At 44.6% G+C, this 17585-nt stretch overlaps 1 protein-coding gene across 11 annotated transcripts in view; it reads left to right on the top strand.

The window, feature by feature from the left end:
- Window positions 1–17585, top strand: part of PPP6R3 (protein phosphatase 6 regulatory subunit 3) — a 140182-nt gene that overhangs the window by 67109 nt on the left and 55488 nt on the right. For all 11 annotated transcript variants that reach the window (XM_028118069.2, XM_028118067.2, XM_028118064.2 and 8 more), the window contains 5 exons: window positions 3205–3391; window positions 6782–6919; window positions 9630–9695; window positions 12234–12346; window positions 16320–16433. In XM_028118069.2, coding sequence (XP_027973870.1) covers window positions 3205–3391; window positions 6782–6919; window positions 9630–9695; window positions 12234–12346; window positions 16320–16433 — 618 coding nt within the window. The remainder of the gene's footprint in view (window positions 1–3204; window positions 3392–6781; window positions 6920–9629; window positions 9696–12233; window positions 12347–16319; window positions 16434–17585) is intronic.

The raw sequence follows: 17585 nt of genomic DNA, 5'->3' as shown, positions 1-17585 counted from the left end.
AAAGTAGTCATGGCTTTTGTAGTATTGCCTTGGCCAGTGCTTTTTTTGTTCTGCCTTTGAGGTTGTGAGAGGCAGGTGTGCCTCCCTGGACACATAGCCTTTTGGATGGTGCCATTTTGAGGGAGCATGACTTATGCTGGGCAGTTGAGTTCTCTGCTGAAGTTTGGTCGGGACGGAGCCCCAGCTGTGCGTAAGATACACGATACCACACGGCTGGATACACAGAGGGGTATTGCAGATGGGATCTGAAAGCTTTTTGGGGTTAAGGTTGACCTGTCGTTATCTCAGGAAATTTAAACTAGTGTTTATAGAGTCTGGGTGATAGAGTGCTGTATTTTGTGAATCTCATAACTTTGTATTAGTTAAACACATGGATTGAACTCATCACTGTTCTAAGTCAATGATCATATACAAGGTATTAAAACATTTGTCATTTTGCGCTAACCTTTTTAATCTTAATGACAGATACCTCAGCTCTAAATAATTTAGCAGAAATTTGAACTAGCAGAACTTTGAGAATAGGTCCTTAAGTAGTATAATAAGTCCTAAAGCTAAGATGCTGTTGCTTGGGTCAAGGTTCCTACAGAGGGACTGCAGAGGGGCTGCAGGGAGGAGGAGAACCAGGAGGGGCTATCACCCTGAAAGCCAAGGGAAGCCAGGCTTCAGGAAGGAAAGATGGGACAAGCAGGTTGGGGGCCGCCCTTGACAGGCCACGTGACCACCCGTGTTTGCAGCACAGAGCACTTGGCCCCATCAGTGTGGTTCTCTGCAGTGGTGGAGGTGAAAGCCTGGCCGGAACGCCTTTGAGGAAGAACCGGGGACAAAGCAGAGACAGCTCTTTCAAGAGTCTCCCGGAAAAGGAGCAGAGAGAGAAAGTGGGTGTTGCAGGCAGATGGGAGTCAGAAGAGGTGTGGTGGTGTTTTTATCCCTGGTGGGAGAGATAGTGGGGTGTTTGTGTGCTGGTGAGAGCCACGCAGTACGGAGGGGAATGACGGACAGAGGGAGTGGGCCACCCAGGGACATGCCGTAGGTGGGAGGCCGTGTGATCGGAAGGGCAGGTGGGGGGCGGCTTTAGGAGTTGGCTCTATGGATAGGGAGGAGGAAGACGCCCAGATGCTGGTTGGGGTGCACTTCTCTTCTGATGGCTTCTGTGTTCTCACAAAGGAATTGAGATCAGAGCATGCAGTGGGGGAGGGGGAGACACCTTGCCACGGGGTGAAATGGAGAGTGTCTTTGGGTGCTTTAGAAGCTTGTTTAATGTTTAGGGGAGAGAGAGGAGCCCCAGCCTGTCCATAACCAGGACCTTGAGTATTATGTATAGTGCCCAGGCACCATATTTGTGCTTCTTATCTAAATTATGTCTCAGTCACTGTGGAAAAATATGGGAACAATTCATGAAAAAAATGTTTTAGACGCCCATGCCCTGTTCTGGACCTCGTGTGTCAGAATTTGGAGACTACACCCTATGCATTGGTTTGCCAGGGCTTTATTTGCCAGCAGTTTCAAATCGGGGCAGTTGAAGACACTGCACCCCCCACCCCCCACAGCAGCATTTTGGAAGTTTTATAAAGTAGAAAATAAAGAGGAATAAAAACAGCTAGCTTTCATTTATTCCGGGCCTCCTTCTCAATATTTTGTGTTATCCTTCCCCATGAGGTAAAGGCTGTTGTCTTAATTTTGCAGACCTGCGAACTGAGGCCCAGGGAGGTTAAGTAACTTGTCCAAGGTCGTGCAGCTTGTAAGTGGTAGAGAGAGAGTCTGAACCTAGTGGTGTGAGTCCAGAAGCCACACCTGCACCCACTGCATTATCCTGCCCCTGGCATAATGGCGGCTTTTTGTTACAGCATCATTGAGCCCACATGTTCCATAAAGTAAGAAAGAAAGACTTTAATTTGAGCCACAGAAGACAGCTATTTGATAATATGCTCTTCATGCCCACACACCTGCCAGTTCTGTTGTCTTTCTTTTCCGTTCTCTTCCTCCCTCAAAGGTTCACTTGGGGACACTCTCCCATTGTTCCATCTTCCGACCTCACACCAGACCCTCTCGGGGCTGCGGCCTCTCCAGCCAGGGACCTCACAGCAGGCCACCCTTGCTTGTCGTGGATGCCTCGAGGGGTGTTGTCTGTGTTCCAGACGACAGTCCTCACCTCTCTCCTGTCCCACAGCAACTTGTGGCTGTTTTGTCACCTCCCTGTCCAGCCGGCCTTTGACTTGCTGCTCCAAATGATGAGTTGGTCCTGGATCCTGGCTGCTTGGCAGGGAGGAGTAAAGAGCAGAGAAGTGAACTTGGGGGCGGCAGAGAGTGTCATGTGGGCCGGCCTCGGAGTCTGCATTTGTTGCTGTTGAAAACAGAAGAGAAATTGTGGTAAAAGGAGTGCATGGAGAAAATGGATTAGCTGTCTGGTTTTCAGAGAGAGAGTGCTCTGGGGGGTCAAAGGCAAGCATGCTGTAGGGGTGCAGCTCTTTCCAGAGCTGTGGGGTCAGTGGTAGAGGTCTGTGTCCCACAGCAGTGAGCCCTGACGGTGGGCTGATCCCTGGAAGACCTGGGCAGGCTGGCATGGAGAGCTTGGGTTTTGTACATAGCTTTCCTACTTGGGTGACTCAGGCTGATGTCTTGTTCTCCACTTCCCTATGTCAGAACATTGGTTCTCTTAAGGTGTAATATAGACTAAACACTTGATAAGCACCCCCAAAGCAGCTTTTTAGTATCATTTGAAACCCATGTGAAAATAGAGGTGGCCGGTCTTGGAACCTGAGTGTGTCTTGAGTACTTATGAGGTGCCGTGCGTAGTGCAGTTCTCTGGAAACCAGCATCCCCCACAGTTGTCCTCCAAGCTCTGCCGCTTCCTGCTGGAGCTTCCTGCTGGAGCAGGCCACCGAGGGCTGATGATGGCTGTGGCCGGAGGCGGCCCACGCCCTGCCCTGCAGCGCCGCCTCCCCAGGCTCCCAAGCCCTAGGTGTGCTCTAGTTTTGTTGCGGAATGTATATCCTGTTAAAGCTGCTTTAGAAGTAAGTCTTTAGGTACAGTAGAAAATTCACTTTAATCTAGAGGTTGGACAGAATGGATTGAAATGGTTTTCTAATTCCCAGAGGTGATTTTGTTACTTTTCACAGAATTTTAGGAAGCCTTTCTGATTTGTGTTTTACTTTCTGTAATGAAACTGTTAACACAGATGATGATACAAGTGTCCTGTTCTTCTAGGTACCCAAATATATCTTGTGAGTTGCTCACTTCTGATGTCTCCCAGATGAACGATAGGCTGGGAGAAGACGAGTCCTTGCTCATGAGGTTATATAGCTTCCTCCTAAACGACTCCCCCTTGAACCCGCTACTTGCCAGTTTCTTCAGCAAGGTGCTCAGTATTCTTATCAGCAGAAAACCAGAACAGGTAAATACCATTTTCCAGAAGGTAAGTATTAGGGCTGATCATCCCCCTGAGATGATCCCCCAGTAATTGTGTTCTTGAGTGTACCTTAAGTCCAGGTTCTGTAGAGGAGTGTATTTTAAATATACTGACTTAACACTGCCTTACACATTCATAACTTAACATATTCTAACTTGACATATTCTTTTCTAAGTGCCTCACAGCTCAGCGTTGTAGTATACTTTGGTTTCCTCTTTTGACAAATAGTTAAAAGCAGGAGAACGTGGGGTGTCCATTTGTGAAGGTAGCGCCGTGGCTCAGACTGAGTGGTTGAAGGTGTGAGTGGAGTTGTAGTGACTCTGGGGAAGCGACAGTTGTTTGTTTTTTTTTTTTTTTCTTTCCCCAAATGATGCGCACAACACAAATGAGGCTTTGAACCAAGCTTTTCCATAAATGTAATTGATGATTAGTTTATACAAATGGTGATTATTTTCTATTTTGAGTCCACTCAAAAACTTAAGTGTTTAACTTGAGATGTCTCTGTGCTTTTATTATTATTTTTTAAGGTTTTATTTATTTATTTGAGAGAGAGAGAGCAAGGGAGAGCGCGAGCATGAGCTAGGGGAGGGGCAGAGGGAGAAACAGACTCCCCGCTGAGCACGGAGCCCAAGTGGGGCTTGATCCCATGACCCTGAGATCATGACCTGAGCCAAAGGCAGACACTTACCCAACTGAGCCACCCAGGCGCCTCCAGACGTCTCTGTTTAGACTGCCGTTCCTGTCAGTAGTGCTGAGCAGAAAATCCTACTTTACTGTGGAGGGAACTGTCCCCTCTCGCTCCTCCTCCTCCCCCTCTCCCACCCCTCACATCTGTTTTGTTCTTAAACAATTCAAGATACACTTGGGAAATTGATTTTCCAAGGATCTAGTGTATGTGCAGTGCTTCTCAAAGTATGGTTTCTTGACCAGCAGCATGAGTACCGCCTGAGAATTTAGTAGAAATGCAAGTTTGTAAGCCCCACCTCACACTTAATGAATCAGACACTCTGAGGGTGGGGCCCAGCGATCTGGGATTTTTAATAAGTCTTCTAGATGATTCTGATGCATACTAAAATTTCAGAGTCACTGCTCTAGTGGATACTGGTGTGTAGAAGGATGTGCTTACCAGGAGATATGATCCACTTCTGGAAACAGGCACCCAAAGGAGCAACGAGAGCTTCCAAGTACAAACAGACCTGCCAGAGTGCAGCGAGCAAGGGTGTGATGCCAGGGCTGCAGTTGTTCCAACCGTCCGGGCCTGGCCTCCTCCCTGATGGAAAACAGGCTCCGTGACCTGTCCTTGCCATCAGAAGACATGGAGGGATGGGGCTATTTTAGGCCCAGTATGTCTGTCCTTTGCCAAGGCAAAGTGGATGCATGTTTTATTTTATAAAGACAAGATTGTTCTTTCATGTTCTTAATTAGGCAGGATTATCCTCCTGAATGTATTGAAATTGAGATTCTTTTTTCTTAGATAATAATCCCCAAATCATGATTACTGTAATACAGGCTGTCTTTCCCTCTTCCACTTTCTGATGAGAAATAACAGTAACTGCTGAGCATTCTAGCAAGTGCACACCGTCCCATCAGCCTGAGGTGCTGGTCCTTTCAGATGGCTGTTCCTGACATCGGCCTTCCACCTTCATCATGCTTTTTCTCTTCACTCCATTCTAGGGGAGCCCAAATTCAGGGGCTCCAGTTCTCACCATACCTTTGATATAAGCGAGGATACTTGAAGCTTTCCGGGACTGAGTGTTTGTGCTGGCCTTCTGGGTCAGACATGCCTGGGCCCGGGTGATGGCATCTGCCGATGAAGTGCTGAGAAAGGGGCCTGCTAGCTCCTTGTGCTTCTTGGCTTAGGACTCTTGGAATGAGAATGAGAGGATTCAGTCACCCTCACTCTTCTAGCTCTAGGAAAAGGTCAAACCTAACACCTCTCTCTCCGTTTGAGAATTGAGAGTGTAGTTGAAGGTTTGCCATCCCATGAGATGTTCGTGAGGATGCATGCAGCTGCAGGTAACGAGGGAACTGGAGGCTCAGCCTGGCTTACCTGCTGCAGTCGTTCGTCAGTGCACGGCCCAGGCCGCCCAGCCATGGGGTCCCTTCAGTGTCGGGGAGGGTAGCATCTCAGGTGTCACCCTCCATCGAGGACATCTTGCTGTCCTTGCTGTGCTGTCCACAGCACTGGCTACAGTTTGTGCCTTTGGGCTCCTGAGCTGGTACTTTTGCCACTGAAGCATGCGGTATTTTGGTCACGTCTGACTCTTTCCTCTTTCCTACTCTGCTGTGCTTTTAAAAACTACTGTGTGACTCAGTTGTGAGTGGAGTAATTGTATCTAACTTCTTGAAGGTTTATATTGTGACGTTTAACCTCCCTGTTCAGAGGAGCAGCCTGGGATGGTTGCACCTCCCATTTGCACCAGATAGCATGAAGCAGTTTTTGTCCTCTCTGGCTCATCGACTTTTTCACGTGGGATAATGGCAGGATTTGTGGCTTTTGTGGCATACAGATCTAAGTTTAAACCTCAGGGCAGCCACGGTTTGGCTCTAGCAAGATACTTAACTGGCCTGCGCCTTGGTTTCCTTGTCTAGAACGCTGAGTGGGGCAACCCTACCTCGAGGGCTTCTGAGGGAGTTTGGTGAACCAGACTTCGCTGCTGCCACACTGGCCGCGCTGCTTCTGGGACTTTTGAAGAGACACTTGGTGCAGACAGACAGAAGGCTCACAAGGGTGTGCAGGACAGAATGCTCTCCCTCTTCTTGCACAGAAGAGAGCCCAGGTGGCAGTTGTAACTTCTCGTGTCCCTTCTGTGTAGCTGCCCATCTCTTCCCCACTCACCCTCCTTGTGTTAATCTGGTCAGGTGAACAGCTGGCCTCAAACCCACAAGTGATGTTGCTGTAGCAGGTGAGTTAGCCGCTTAGACCGACTTAAAAACACTTGATGTTTTGAATTTTTTTCTTACTTGATAGGGACTAATTAGGATTTTGAATATTTATTCTGCATTTTAGTGTAGTCTGATGGACTTGCTTTATGTCCATAAACTGTTTAATTGTATATTCTCGTGCTTTTTATAGGTTATTCTTTGAAAATTAATAATGAAAGTGAACAGAAATAAAAGATTCTATTATGGTGTATTTATATGAGGAAATGTGTGGTAATTTGGGAGTTTTTTTCCTAAGGGTTTTGCATACTCTAACAATTAGCAGGCTTTCCAATTTTACATCTGATTACTAACTCAGCATTTGCCATTCCCTCCACTTAAGATGGTGGTGGGATTTGAGAGGGGGCAGTTTGAGGGGTCAGGGTGGAATACATTCTAAAGTTGATAGTTCCCCAGTTACGTGTCTTTCAGTTTTGGTTTGTTCTCCTCTAGATTGTGGATTTCTTAAAGAAGAAACGTGATTTTGTAGACCTTATAATAAAGCACATAGGAACTTCGGCCATCATGGATTTGTTGCTCAGGCTCCTGACATGCATCGAGCCTCCGCAGCCCAGGCAAGATGTGCTGAATGTGAGTAGAATTAGGACTCCTGCCCTGGGGTGGGGAGTGGCCCAGGAGCCAACAGGGCTGCTGGGTGTTGAGAGGGATTCCAGGGGGTTGGGAGGAGGCGAAGCTTGTCTGAGAAACTTGGGGGTGGGGTGGGGAGGAGGGCAGGGTGGGGAAGGAAGGTGGTTCCAAGGTGTAGGAAGAGATTACCATTTTGCAGCATTCGTTTTCGAGATGTGCACATCCGGAGGTGCCTGGGATGTTTCTTTGTGAGGGGTTCTTTACCCTTTGCCGGTTTGATTTTCAGTGGGAGTGGGGCAGTGGAGTGGGTTGAAAATGTGTTTAAAGCTGGTCTTGCGGTAAGAGCAGAAGACTGGGAGTCACAGCTCTCATCTGAGGATGCCGTGAGGCATCGATCGTGAGAGCGTGACTACACTACAGGGTCATGGCCGCAAGGATGGGTTCGGGTGTTTCCAGGAAATCAGCCTTCAGGGTAACGTTCCTCTTGTGGGTAGTTTAGGATCATAGAAGGAGAAGGAGAATGGAGCTTATTTCCAAAAGCACACATATTTTAAAGTTTTGGTAGATGGTTATTTTAGGATACGTGCTCCTCTTGAAGAGCTGTCTTAAGTGGAATTTGGGTGGGAAGAGGGAGAGTGTGAGTAACTGGAAGATGAGGTTTCTCACGGGCTCTTATCTTTGCCCCTTCTTGTCTTCTGTCTCCTCCTCTCATTCTCTTCACTGCCTTCTTCCAGAACCTTCCCCAACCCACTCCATCCTTAATACTCAGCCTCGAACCCTAGCACTTACTCATTTCTTTGAAATTAGTTTTATTGGAAATACTGATTTTAATTAAAGACTCCAAGAACCAGAGGAGGGGCAGGAGGGTCTGTCAGGTGGTATTCCAGGAAAGGCATGTTCTGCTGAGGTGAGCAGGCATGCCCAGGCATGTGTTTGTGTAAGGGGGATGGGGTCAGGGCTGGGTCTGTAGAACCAAGCAGAAGTCTCTTGAGAACCGTGGTCATTGTGAGGACACCAGCTGAGGATACCTAGTGAATGTCCTGGAGTTGCCTGTGGCAAGGGACCCTAAACTGGGGTGCTAGTTCCTTTTAGGTGTGTTTTTGTGAATATCTTTTCTCAGAAGATGTTGAGGATTCTAGGAAAGATTGTTGAGGGCAATGAGAGGGGTCACCTTTACATTTGGATTGCTCTAGGGGGAAATTATTAAATACAGTTTCTTAGAATTCCTTTGGTCACTTCTGGGTTGAATTTTGGGGCCATTTCTAAAGAATAGATGCACTTCCGGAGGGATGTAGTGATAGTAAAGGCTTAGGTTGGGGGAAGGGTAGTTAGAAACTCTGATTTGGGTGCCCGTCATGGGGGAGTTACTGATGGCTGCGGAGGCAGTAGGAGTGAGGGGCTGATCGTTTCATAGCCCACAGAGTTTCCTTCCTTCTCCCTTGGTGGTCATGACCCCCCTGCCCATTGCTACTAAAGTGTGGCCTCAAGTGTCACCTGAGGACTCAGGTCTCACCTCTGCCCTACTGAATCAAAATCTGCATTTTGGCAAGATCCCCAAGAGGGTGATTCATGTGCCCATTTTGAAACTGATCTTAAAGTGTAAAGTTGGACCTCTAGCTTTGTGCCCTCTAGTAGCTTTGTTTGCATTTTCCTTGGGCACCTTTTCTCTTTAAGGAGCAGGCAGCTGTGCCCTTAGCAAATTGTGTTTGATTTCTTGCCACCCAGCCCCATGCATCCGCCATCCGCGCCCCCCCCCCCCCCCCCCCCCGGTTTCCCTTTAACCTTTGGGTTTTGTTTTGAGGTTGTTTTTGTTTTTGTGTCCTTTCTTGGTTGTAAGTGCCTTGTTTATTATGTTGCCTCTGTTCCTGCCTAACAGTCTACTAGCTGATACTTAATTTATTCTCCCTTATTCTTCTCTTCCTGTTTTCATTTACGGCAGTACTTCACATGTAGATGAGAAAGAGCTTGTCCTAGGCAGGATACTAGCTCCTTACTAACTTACTAACTCGTGACCCGGCAGATGAACTCTCCTGCTACGGTGCCCTGCCCCCCATGTTTCCTGTGGCTGTTTTGATTTTGGCGTCTAAAAGTTCATCATGTTTTAACCCAGAAGCTTGATACGAAATACTGTTTTTCTCAGTCTTTCTGAAGCTCTTTTTTTTTTTTTTTTTAAGATTTATTTATTTATTTGAGAGAGAGAGCACACGCAGGCGTGGGAGTGGGGAGGGGCAGAGGGAGAGAGAGGATCTCAAGCCGACTTTCCGGAGGGCAGAGCCTGACCCTGAGATCCTGACGAGAGCCCTAATCTGGATGCTTAACCCACTGAATCACCCAAGCGCCCCTCTGACGCTGTCTTAGGTGAACACTGTCTTTTAGAAAATACGCACAGGTGCGTGCACGCCCCAAACAAAATACAGACCCTTTTAGTGCTTAGTGTCTGAGAATTACCCTGTGGCTAAGAAGCTGATGTTAGAATTTTTGTATGTGGGAATTGTAATTTGGGGCATAGTTGGTACTGTTGGCTGCTGTTTAAATAATATATTCACTGGCATTTTCCCTGGGGGACTTTTAATTTCCTGTAGTGTTCAAAGTCCAGAGAAACCTGTAACATTCTACTTAAAATGTGATGGATATTTCCAAGTATGTTAATCTTCATTGGGGCTTGAACAAGAGCCACGCATTGCTATGATTACCTCTACAATGTGTTTTACAGTGGTTAAATGAGGAGCAAATTATCCAGAGACTTGTGGAAATAGTTCATCCATCGCAAGAAGAAGATGTAAGTTCTCTTGTGTGACTGTAAACTTGATTTTTTAAAAAATGGAACCGAGCTTATTTGGGCATAGAGCATAATTGTACGAGACATGAAGGTTGAGGACAGGTATAATCTGGCATTCTTGAAGTTGACAGTTTTCTAAGCACTAAAGGTTTTAAAATCCTACATTTTGCTGATGCTCAGAACCTTTTCAGAAATGTGGAAAACAGCAGGCCCTGGTTCTAGCACCATCTTCTGGAGCTTGGGATTTTGTGCTGAATCTGCTTGCCTTTGTTGCAGACCTTCTCCGTCCCACTTCTTTTTCCTTGTATACACATTGTTAGCCCAAATGGTGTGGCCACGTCTGTACTCGTGTTTGCTGTTCTGGCTACAGTGTCCAGGCAGGACATCAGCATCTTTGCCACCGTTGAACCCCTAGAGTGTTGTTGGGCTCTTGGCGCTCGTACTTCTTGGCCTGGCTTCTGGCACTGACAGGTTTGGCTTTGTCACGGGAGCTGGGGATTGACTTGGCAAAAGGACTGAAGCTGCTCCAGAGTTTGAAGACTGAGCTCTGTGCTGAGGGGATGCCTGTCTGGGTGGGGTCCCCAGGACTGGCCCATCGGCCCCTGTGGAGGAAGCTGTCAGCTCTGCGGCTCCTCTTGTTGCCGCCTTCTGTCACAGCCTGAGCCCTGTGGAATTGCCCATGTTTAGCCATTTCTGCCTGCGGACACGACAGCTCTGCGGCTCAGCCCGCTCTCTGTGAAGGAGGGGTTTTAAAGTAGATGGGCAGATATGTCATGGGGAGGTCAGGGGGCCTTCTTATGTGCCTTAGGTTGCCAGTTAGATTGAAGAGTGAGACCATGGAGGAATACTACAAAGGGAAAAGTGTGTAACCAGAGGATATTCTTGCTCATTAAGCTTGATTTAGCCCCTTCTCCTGGGGTGTATTCAAAAACTTTTGATACCTGGAATTTATCTAAAAGAGGCCCCCGCACCCCCATAAAAGTTAATCATTAAAGCTGTTGATTCCCCATCTTCCCCTTGGGACAGTGCATCTGGGGCCCCCCTGCAGTATTGCTCCTATTAACATTCAGAACACATCCCACTGTATGCCTGTATCGGGGGCTGCAGTGGGAGAAGCCCTGCTTAGAGGGAGCCTGCAGTTTGGGCTGATAATGCCTCCTGTGGCTGGGGGAGTTGGACGGTTCCCGAGCACGTTTCCCGTGTGATGTAAGTGTGGTCATTGCGGGCCTTGGAGAGTGATGACAGGAGCCTGGCCTGTCTCATTCACAGGGAATACATGTCCGTGGACAAGGCTTGCCTATTACTAGGTTTTTAGTTCTCGAACAGAAGAACATGATTGCTCAACAGGAAATTAAACCTGTCTGCAAGGCTCAGGAGAAACCGATAAAGGAGAAGCCCAAGTCTGCAGCTCTTCTTCTTCTCCTTTTTTTTTTTTTTTTTTTTTTTTTTAAAGGACAAAGCATTTGGAGCATTAGCTTCTTGACTTGCAAGAAAGTTAATTTTGCCTCTGGACAGTCCTATTGATACTTTTATTTTGTATTAAGTGATAAATTATATGCTAAAATCATACTGACCAGGGAAATGTTAGGTTCCTAGTTCTAGTCAGTGGATTTTGATATCCTGCTGTGTGTTGTCATCTATGCTGCAATATCACTGTCTTCCTCTGCCAGGCACATAACTGCTCCATCTGCGGGCTGTGCTCAGTGCCACAGAACATAATGCATTTATGTGCTGAGATTTTAGACCTTTCCTGTAAGATAAACACACAGTACATTGGGAGAAGATGCAGTATTTCTTACCCATTGGTATATTCCAGAAAGCTATGTTTGTCTTTTTTTTTTTTTAATCAGTGCTGATTTAAAAGCTGATTTATCAGCTTCTATGCTGATAAAAATATATACAGTTGGCCTTTGAACAACATAGGGGTTAGGGGTGCCATCCCCCTATGAAATCGAAAATCCATGTAAAACTTTTGACTCTATAAAACCTAACTGTTGATAGCCTGCTATTAGCCATAAGCCTTACTAAAAAGGTAAACCATCAATTAACACATATTTTGTATATGTATTACATACTATATTCTTACAGTAAAGCAAGCTAGAGAAAAGAAAATGTTAAGACAATCGTAAGAGAAAATCCATTTAAATAAGTCCTATACCATATTGAGAAAATCCACATGGAAGTGAACTTGTGTGGTTCTAACCCATGTTGTTCAAAGGTCAGCTGTATTTTGGGGGTCTATTTTTTCTCAGGTTCTCAGCTGTAGAAATTTTTCCTTGCCAGAACTTAGAGTCCATGTCCCTACTCATAGTGATCTGTACTGTGCAGTATTGTTACGTGAAGCTCACTAGCCTGGCACGACCAAATGCTCTTGTGTTTACCTACGTTACTTCTACTGAGCTTGACTTTTTACTCACTGCAGCTTCTTATGGCCAGTGTTAATTTGTGTTACTTCTTAAGCAGTGTCCTCACTAATGTTTTGTTATAAATTTGACATTTGACGTGTTTTATGGTTAAAATTGTACTTTTTTCCTTTAGCGGCATTCAAATGCTTCACAGTCACTTTGTGAAATTGTTCGCCTGAGCAGAGACCAGATGTTACAAATTCAGAACAGTACAGAACCAGATCCCCTGCTTGCCACTCTAGAAAAGTATGTTCAAAACTCTGTTCTTGTTTGTTTTTTTTTATTGATGCTGTTTGATGTGTTACCAGTGTGAGTGGTTGGTAAGTCTTCCATCTGGGGGAATCATGACCCTGCAAAATACCCTTGGGTGGGGGAGAAGGTAGGAGAACTGGCTTATCTGATCTCAGCTATTTGTGATGCCCAGTGGAGACCTGCAGGGTAAGAAGGTAAATAAATGACATTTATATGTAGACTTCGAACTCTTCAAATAGCTGTAAACTAGAATTCCATAAAGCCATTATAAGATGGGGTAGTGCATCATGCACTACACGTGCATCTGCATGTGCAGAGCAAGACTGCTCTGCAGGTCTTTGGTGAAGAATAGTCTGAAACACAAACTAATTTGACCCATTGTAGGCAAGGAGTTTTACCAGAAGCTCTTCTTGGGGTTTACTATACCTTTGCAGCTGACTAGGGGTAACCTGACCAGACCTGATTTGAAGGGTTACGAGTCTTGTATATTACAAGTCTTTGTACTTCTCTGCTCTTATTTTAGATAATTTCTTGTGAGTGGCCATCTCATGTTTGGGTGGAAAGTAGCTTGAGGATGGTGTGATGTTTTGAAATTTGTGAATGGCCAACCCGTGGGTACTAGCTTTTCTAGATTCACACATTCTCTGAAAGAATATTTGCCATTGAGTGCAGGCATACATTTGACCTGCATCCACACAGTGAGATGAGCTAGGAACAAATTAGAGACATGGTATCATTTTTAAAGTCTGTCATCTGAGAAGTAGAGTTGTATTTTCCCAGGAAGGGAGTTGACTAATTCTCTGAAATAGTGAAGCTTAAATTATCAGCTTCTAAGTAAAATGTCATTTTCCTTCCCCATTTCCGTTATTCTTGGCATTATGGCATATGTACTCTTTTTGTACATCTAAGATATTCCGCATTTAAATACTAGTAATTATAGTAGTGTTAGGTCGAACCATGTAAAATTGCCATTTGAGTATGTTAAAAATTTTTGAATACCAACAATCTCGTGGTTCATGATAGCATTGTCCAATAGAAATAAAGTCAGATGTCATTTTATATTATCTAGCAGCCACATTCGAGTAAAAAATAGGTGAAATTAATTTTAATAATATATTTTATTTAATCTAATTGACACAAAATATTTGAACATATGCCCATTTAAAAAATAATTACTGAGGTATTCTACATTCTTTTCTTTGTCACAGTTTTTGGAAATCCCAGCGTGTATTTTACACTTAGGACAGGTCAGTTCAAGTACAGTGGCCGTCTGGGACAACAGGTTCCCCCCCGGATGCCAGACTGGTCAGCAATGAGCACTGAGTTTCAGTGCCCCCGGAGCCCTCTCAGATGTGGAATCTGGCCCCTGGAGCCTGTGTGTGCACTAGCTGTTACAGTTCAGACTGTGTCTTTAGTCCTGGATCAGACAGCTGTAAATGGAATCATATAGCTGCATGCTCAGAATTGGCATCATTAAATATTAGTTGGAGTAAATTTCTTCAAATTCATACACCTGATGAGTCAGGGGTCTGATGATGTCACTGAGTTAAATCTTCACTGCACTTAGCAGTGGGGAGACTTAGTCTACAACAGTGCCTCCTGCACTCTTCTTGAGAATGAGAACCAACCCCTTTTAGTATAATCAGACATGGCGCCAATGTTACACTGGTTCTTTTAGTGTCTGTTGATTAAGAAAATACACAGTGACCAAAGGCTTCTAAGGGCTTGGTAAACTTATTAATCATAATAGCATTTGTCTGTGGTTGATACATTATTAGGTAATAATGTATAATATCTGTTTATATTTGATAAACAATAACATAGCAATATCGTATTATTAGGCCAGTCTAATGGCAATACATAGTATACAGTTTACCCAACTCTTTATATGGCCTAACAGCCCACAGTGGGGTGCCACTGTGTATATAAACATACATATATGTGTAGTGCAGCACGTAAGGAAAAGTTTAAAACAAGCTCAGGTTAGAGAGAATGGTAAAGATGGGTAGAGGTACCAGAAGGTCTCTGAGAAAGTGGACAGAAGTGTTAAGACGGTGAGTAGCTTGGGAAGCAATCAGGGCTTAAATTGAATATATGCAGTTTAGTGACTCTGGAATTCTGAAGTTCAAAAATTCCTTTAAAACCAGTTGTGTTAGAGAAGGTTGGACTGTGCAGCATTTAATTCTTGATACGAAGGAGCTTACTGATCCCAGTCAAGCCAGTTAGCTTTCCTCTGACTGCCCATATAGACAGCAGAAACAAAACAAAAGTATGCCATTTTCTCAAAGGACTGGATAAAGTCCCTGGAGGGCTTCATGCCCTCACACTATGGGGAGTTAACTAACACTCATCCAAGAACTCCAGTTTTTTTAAAATGTGAAAGTAAATCTATTTTCTCTCATATGTAAATAAATGCCTTAGTATTTAAGGAATACAAAGGCATTCGTTTTATCATGTTTGAATAGCTTAGTCCTTCAGTTTATGATTTCTTCTGTACTGGGTGATATTTGTGTGTTTAGATAAGACTCATAATATGGTTCAGCTACTATACTATGTTACATCTTGACCATCAAATTTTTGCTGGCTATCATATCGTTTTTGTGCATTAGTAGGGTGCTTTCATGGATGTAGTCGACTGATGAAGCCCTGAGCTAGTGAGGGCCTCTTTGTTAGCCACTCCCTCAGGCACCAGCATTTATGAAACTGATTGCACTCCCTGATAAGAACGTTATGCTTGAACGAGAAGGTGGACATCTCCAGTTGGTTGCTGTGGCCATACTCCTGTACGTGGCGTGAGGCTGCTTTTTGAAAAATATATACATATTTACTATGAAAAAGCTGGCTGTTTTCTGGAGCCCAGTCCCAAACCTGGTATTTATTTTATAGACTGCTGTGTTGAGTGACCTCTGTAGCGCTGTTTTGGGTAAAGGTCTCACCATTTTAGTGCTGGTCTGGCAGTACTTGAAAGCTCCTTCCATCGGGGGTGGGGGTGCTCTGAAGTTAGGTTAGATACCAGTTTTATTTGCTTCCCCCAAATAAAAAGAGAATCTCTCCTGCTTGCTGCCCTAGACTGGTGAGGGACTGATGTTGGGATGCAGTGAGCACAGCTGTACTTCGGCACAGCTGGCATCTCCGCTGGGTGAGCAACAGGGACAGCCCAGCTGTGTGTCCCACTGTAAGGGAGATGCCAGTTTTTCATTCGCTTGGATTCTGAAAATTACTGAGATCCCAAGAAACAGATCTTCTTGAGAACATCCATATAAATTTACCTAACAAGTTACCCTTGTGTTTCACATTCATCATGGCTTGAGTGTGTAATGTCCATCCTGCTGGTGGGCAAAAACGATATGATGACCAGCAAAAATGAGTGTACCTGTGAAGGGTACATTTTGGGCAGTAGTCCAGGCAAATCTACTTCATTGCTACCATATTATTTTGATTTACCGAATTTTAATTAGAGGGTAAAATGCAACAATTGATTTTGTCTTTTACGTGTTTTAGATCTTAGTTAATTATACATTAATGCCTTTGTGGGAAGACATTTGTGGGTTCTAATTAGGCTTTTTGAAAAATTCCCCTCCTTTCGTGGGGTGAAGAGTTCCAAATCTTCTTACCACCCACAGCCACCACCACCAGCACCCTGGTCTGAGTGGGAGGTGACTTCCAGTCTTGAAATATTTGTTGGCTCTCAACAAGATTGGCAAAGGCAAGCAGGGCCCAGGTGATTCTGCTGAGGGGAGGGAGTAGGGGAATACATGTCGGAGAGTTAGGTTTTATAATAAGCAGGATCACTTGTTTAAACCTAGTTTAATAAATGTATTAAAATAATTGTTAAGCGAAACAGATATGACCAAGTGAGGTTGAGCTCTTGTAGAGTACTTGTCTTACTGGTGACATGCTCTTTTTCTCTGGCGTTACTGTTAATTGATGTTACAATTAGCACTTGACTATTGATTTGTTTCCGTAGGCAAGAAATTATAGAGCAGCTTCTATCAAATATTTTCCACAAGGAGAAAAATGAATCAGCCATAGTCAGTGCAATCCAGATACTGCTGACTTTACTTGAGACACGGCGGCCCACGTAAGCTTTCCTTTTGTCTTACAAATGCTGAGCCATTTTGTTTTGCTTTGAGATTTTCTAGAAATTAAAAGTTGTTGGTTGATAAGCTACAGTCTCATGCCCTTGAATTGCAGGTGCTGAGTCTCTGCCATATATGAACTCTGAGTTAGTTTCATGTGAGCGTGGGATATAGGGATACAGTTGAAGATAGCGTTTGGTGAGCACCGTTTACTGGCGGTGTTTGGTTTTTTGTAGTAGTTATGAGAAGGTAGCTGGCTATAACAAGTGGTGTCATAAATAAAACATGTAACACAAGAGAAGTGTATTTCTTGATTATGAAAATTGAAAATACGTGTTCCTCCTGGTCAGTGGGCAGCTCTCTCCCCTCCAAGTGGCAATTCAGGGACACTTTCTATCTTGTGATTCTTTTCTACACAAGCTAACTTGAGGCTTCAGATTGGTTCTCTGGGGATTTCACATGTGAGGGCACTGCGGTTCGTGAGGCTGTTTTAAAATGGGTGGGCAGGTAGCTTGCCGTCTTTAAGGAAAAATTTGTGCCAAATGTTTCAGAATCAGAAATATGGTCTGCTTTTCCCATGTATGTGCCCTGGACCAGCCAGATGATGTTTGTCATATTACTCTGTACAGTTTATGTCCAGTGCTAATTCACTTACTAATTGTCAGAATTTTCTAATTGTTCCCTGGAGCATGAGGATTTAAAGAGGTATGTATATGTGAGCACTCCAGGAATATGTGGTTTAGAGATTGGAGTTTGTATTTTCTCACTCACTGTTAGATTTCTCCAGTAAACCAGAGGGCTTGGAGAGGACAGAGGAGGCTGCTGTCAGCATATGAAAATCTTGGCCATCCAAGGTTTCTGGATGTACTTTTCATGATGTCATTTTGGTTTCTAGCAAAGCAGTCAACACAATCATTGCACTTCCCAAATTCCTTTATCTCTCTTCCCGTTTTGTCTAATATTCGGTCTGTGGTAATGGAAGGCAGTTTGGCAACACTGCTTCAGAGATCTTGTCACTTGGGGATTGTCTGCAATTTTCGCTGTGTTTGTGTCTTCTCCTGCAAATTCTGTTTTAAAGAATGTAACCGGGGACTTTTAAGGTATTAATCAACTGGTGCAGGCCTGTCATCTTGGCTCCTCCTCATGCTTCACAA

Source organism: Eumetopias jubatus, unplaced genomic scaffold (assembly GCF_037043125.1).
Source record: "Eumetopias jubatus isolate StellerSeaLion01/CBP00866 unplaced genomic scaffold, mEumJub1_p1.0 scaffold_13, whole genome shotgun sequence".
Taxonomy (NCBI): Eukaryota; Metazoa; Chordata; class Mammalia; order Carnivora; family Otariidae; genus Eumetopias; species Eumetopias jubatus.
The sequence above is the reverse complement of the archived record's forward strand: the minus strand, read 5'-3'. Positions and strand labels throughout refer to the sequence as shown.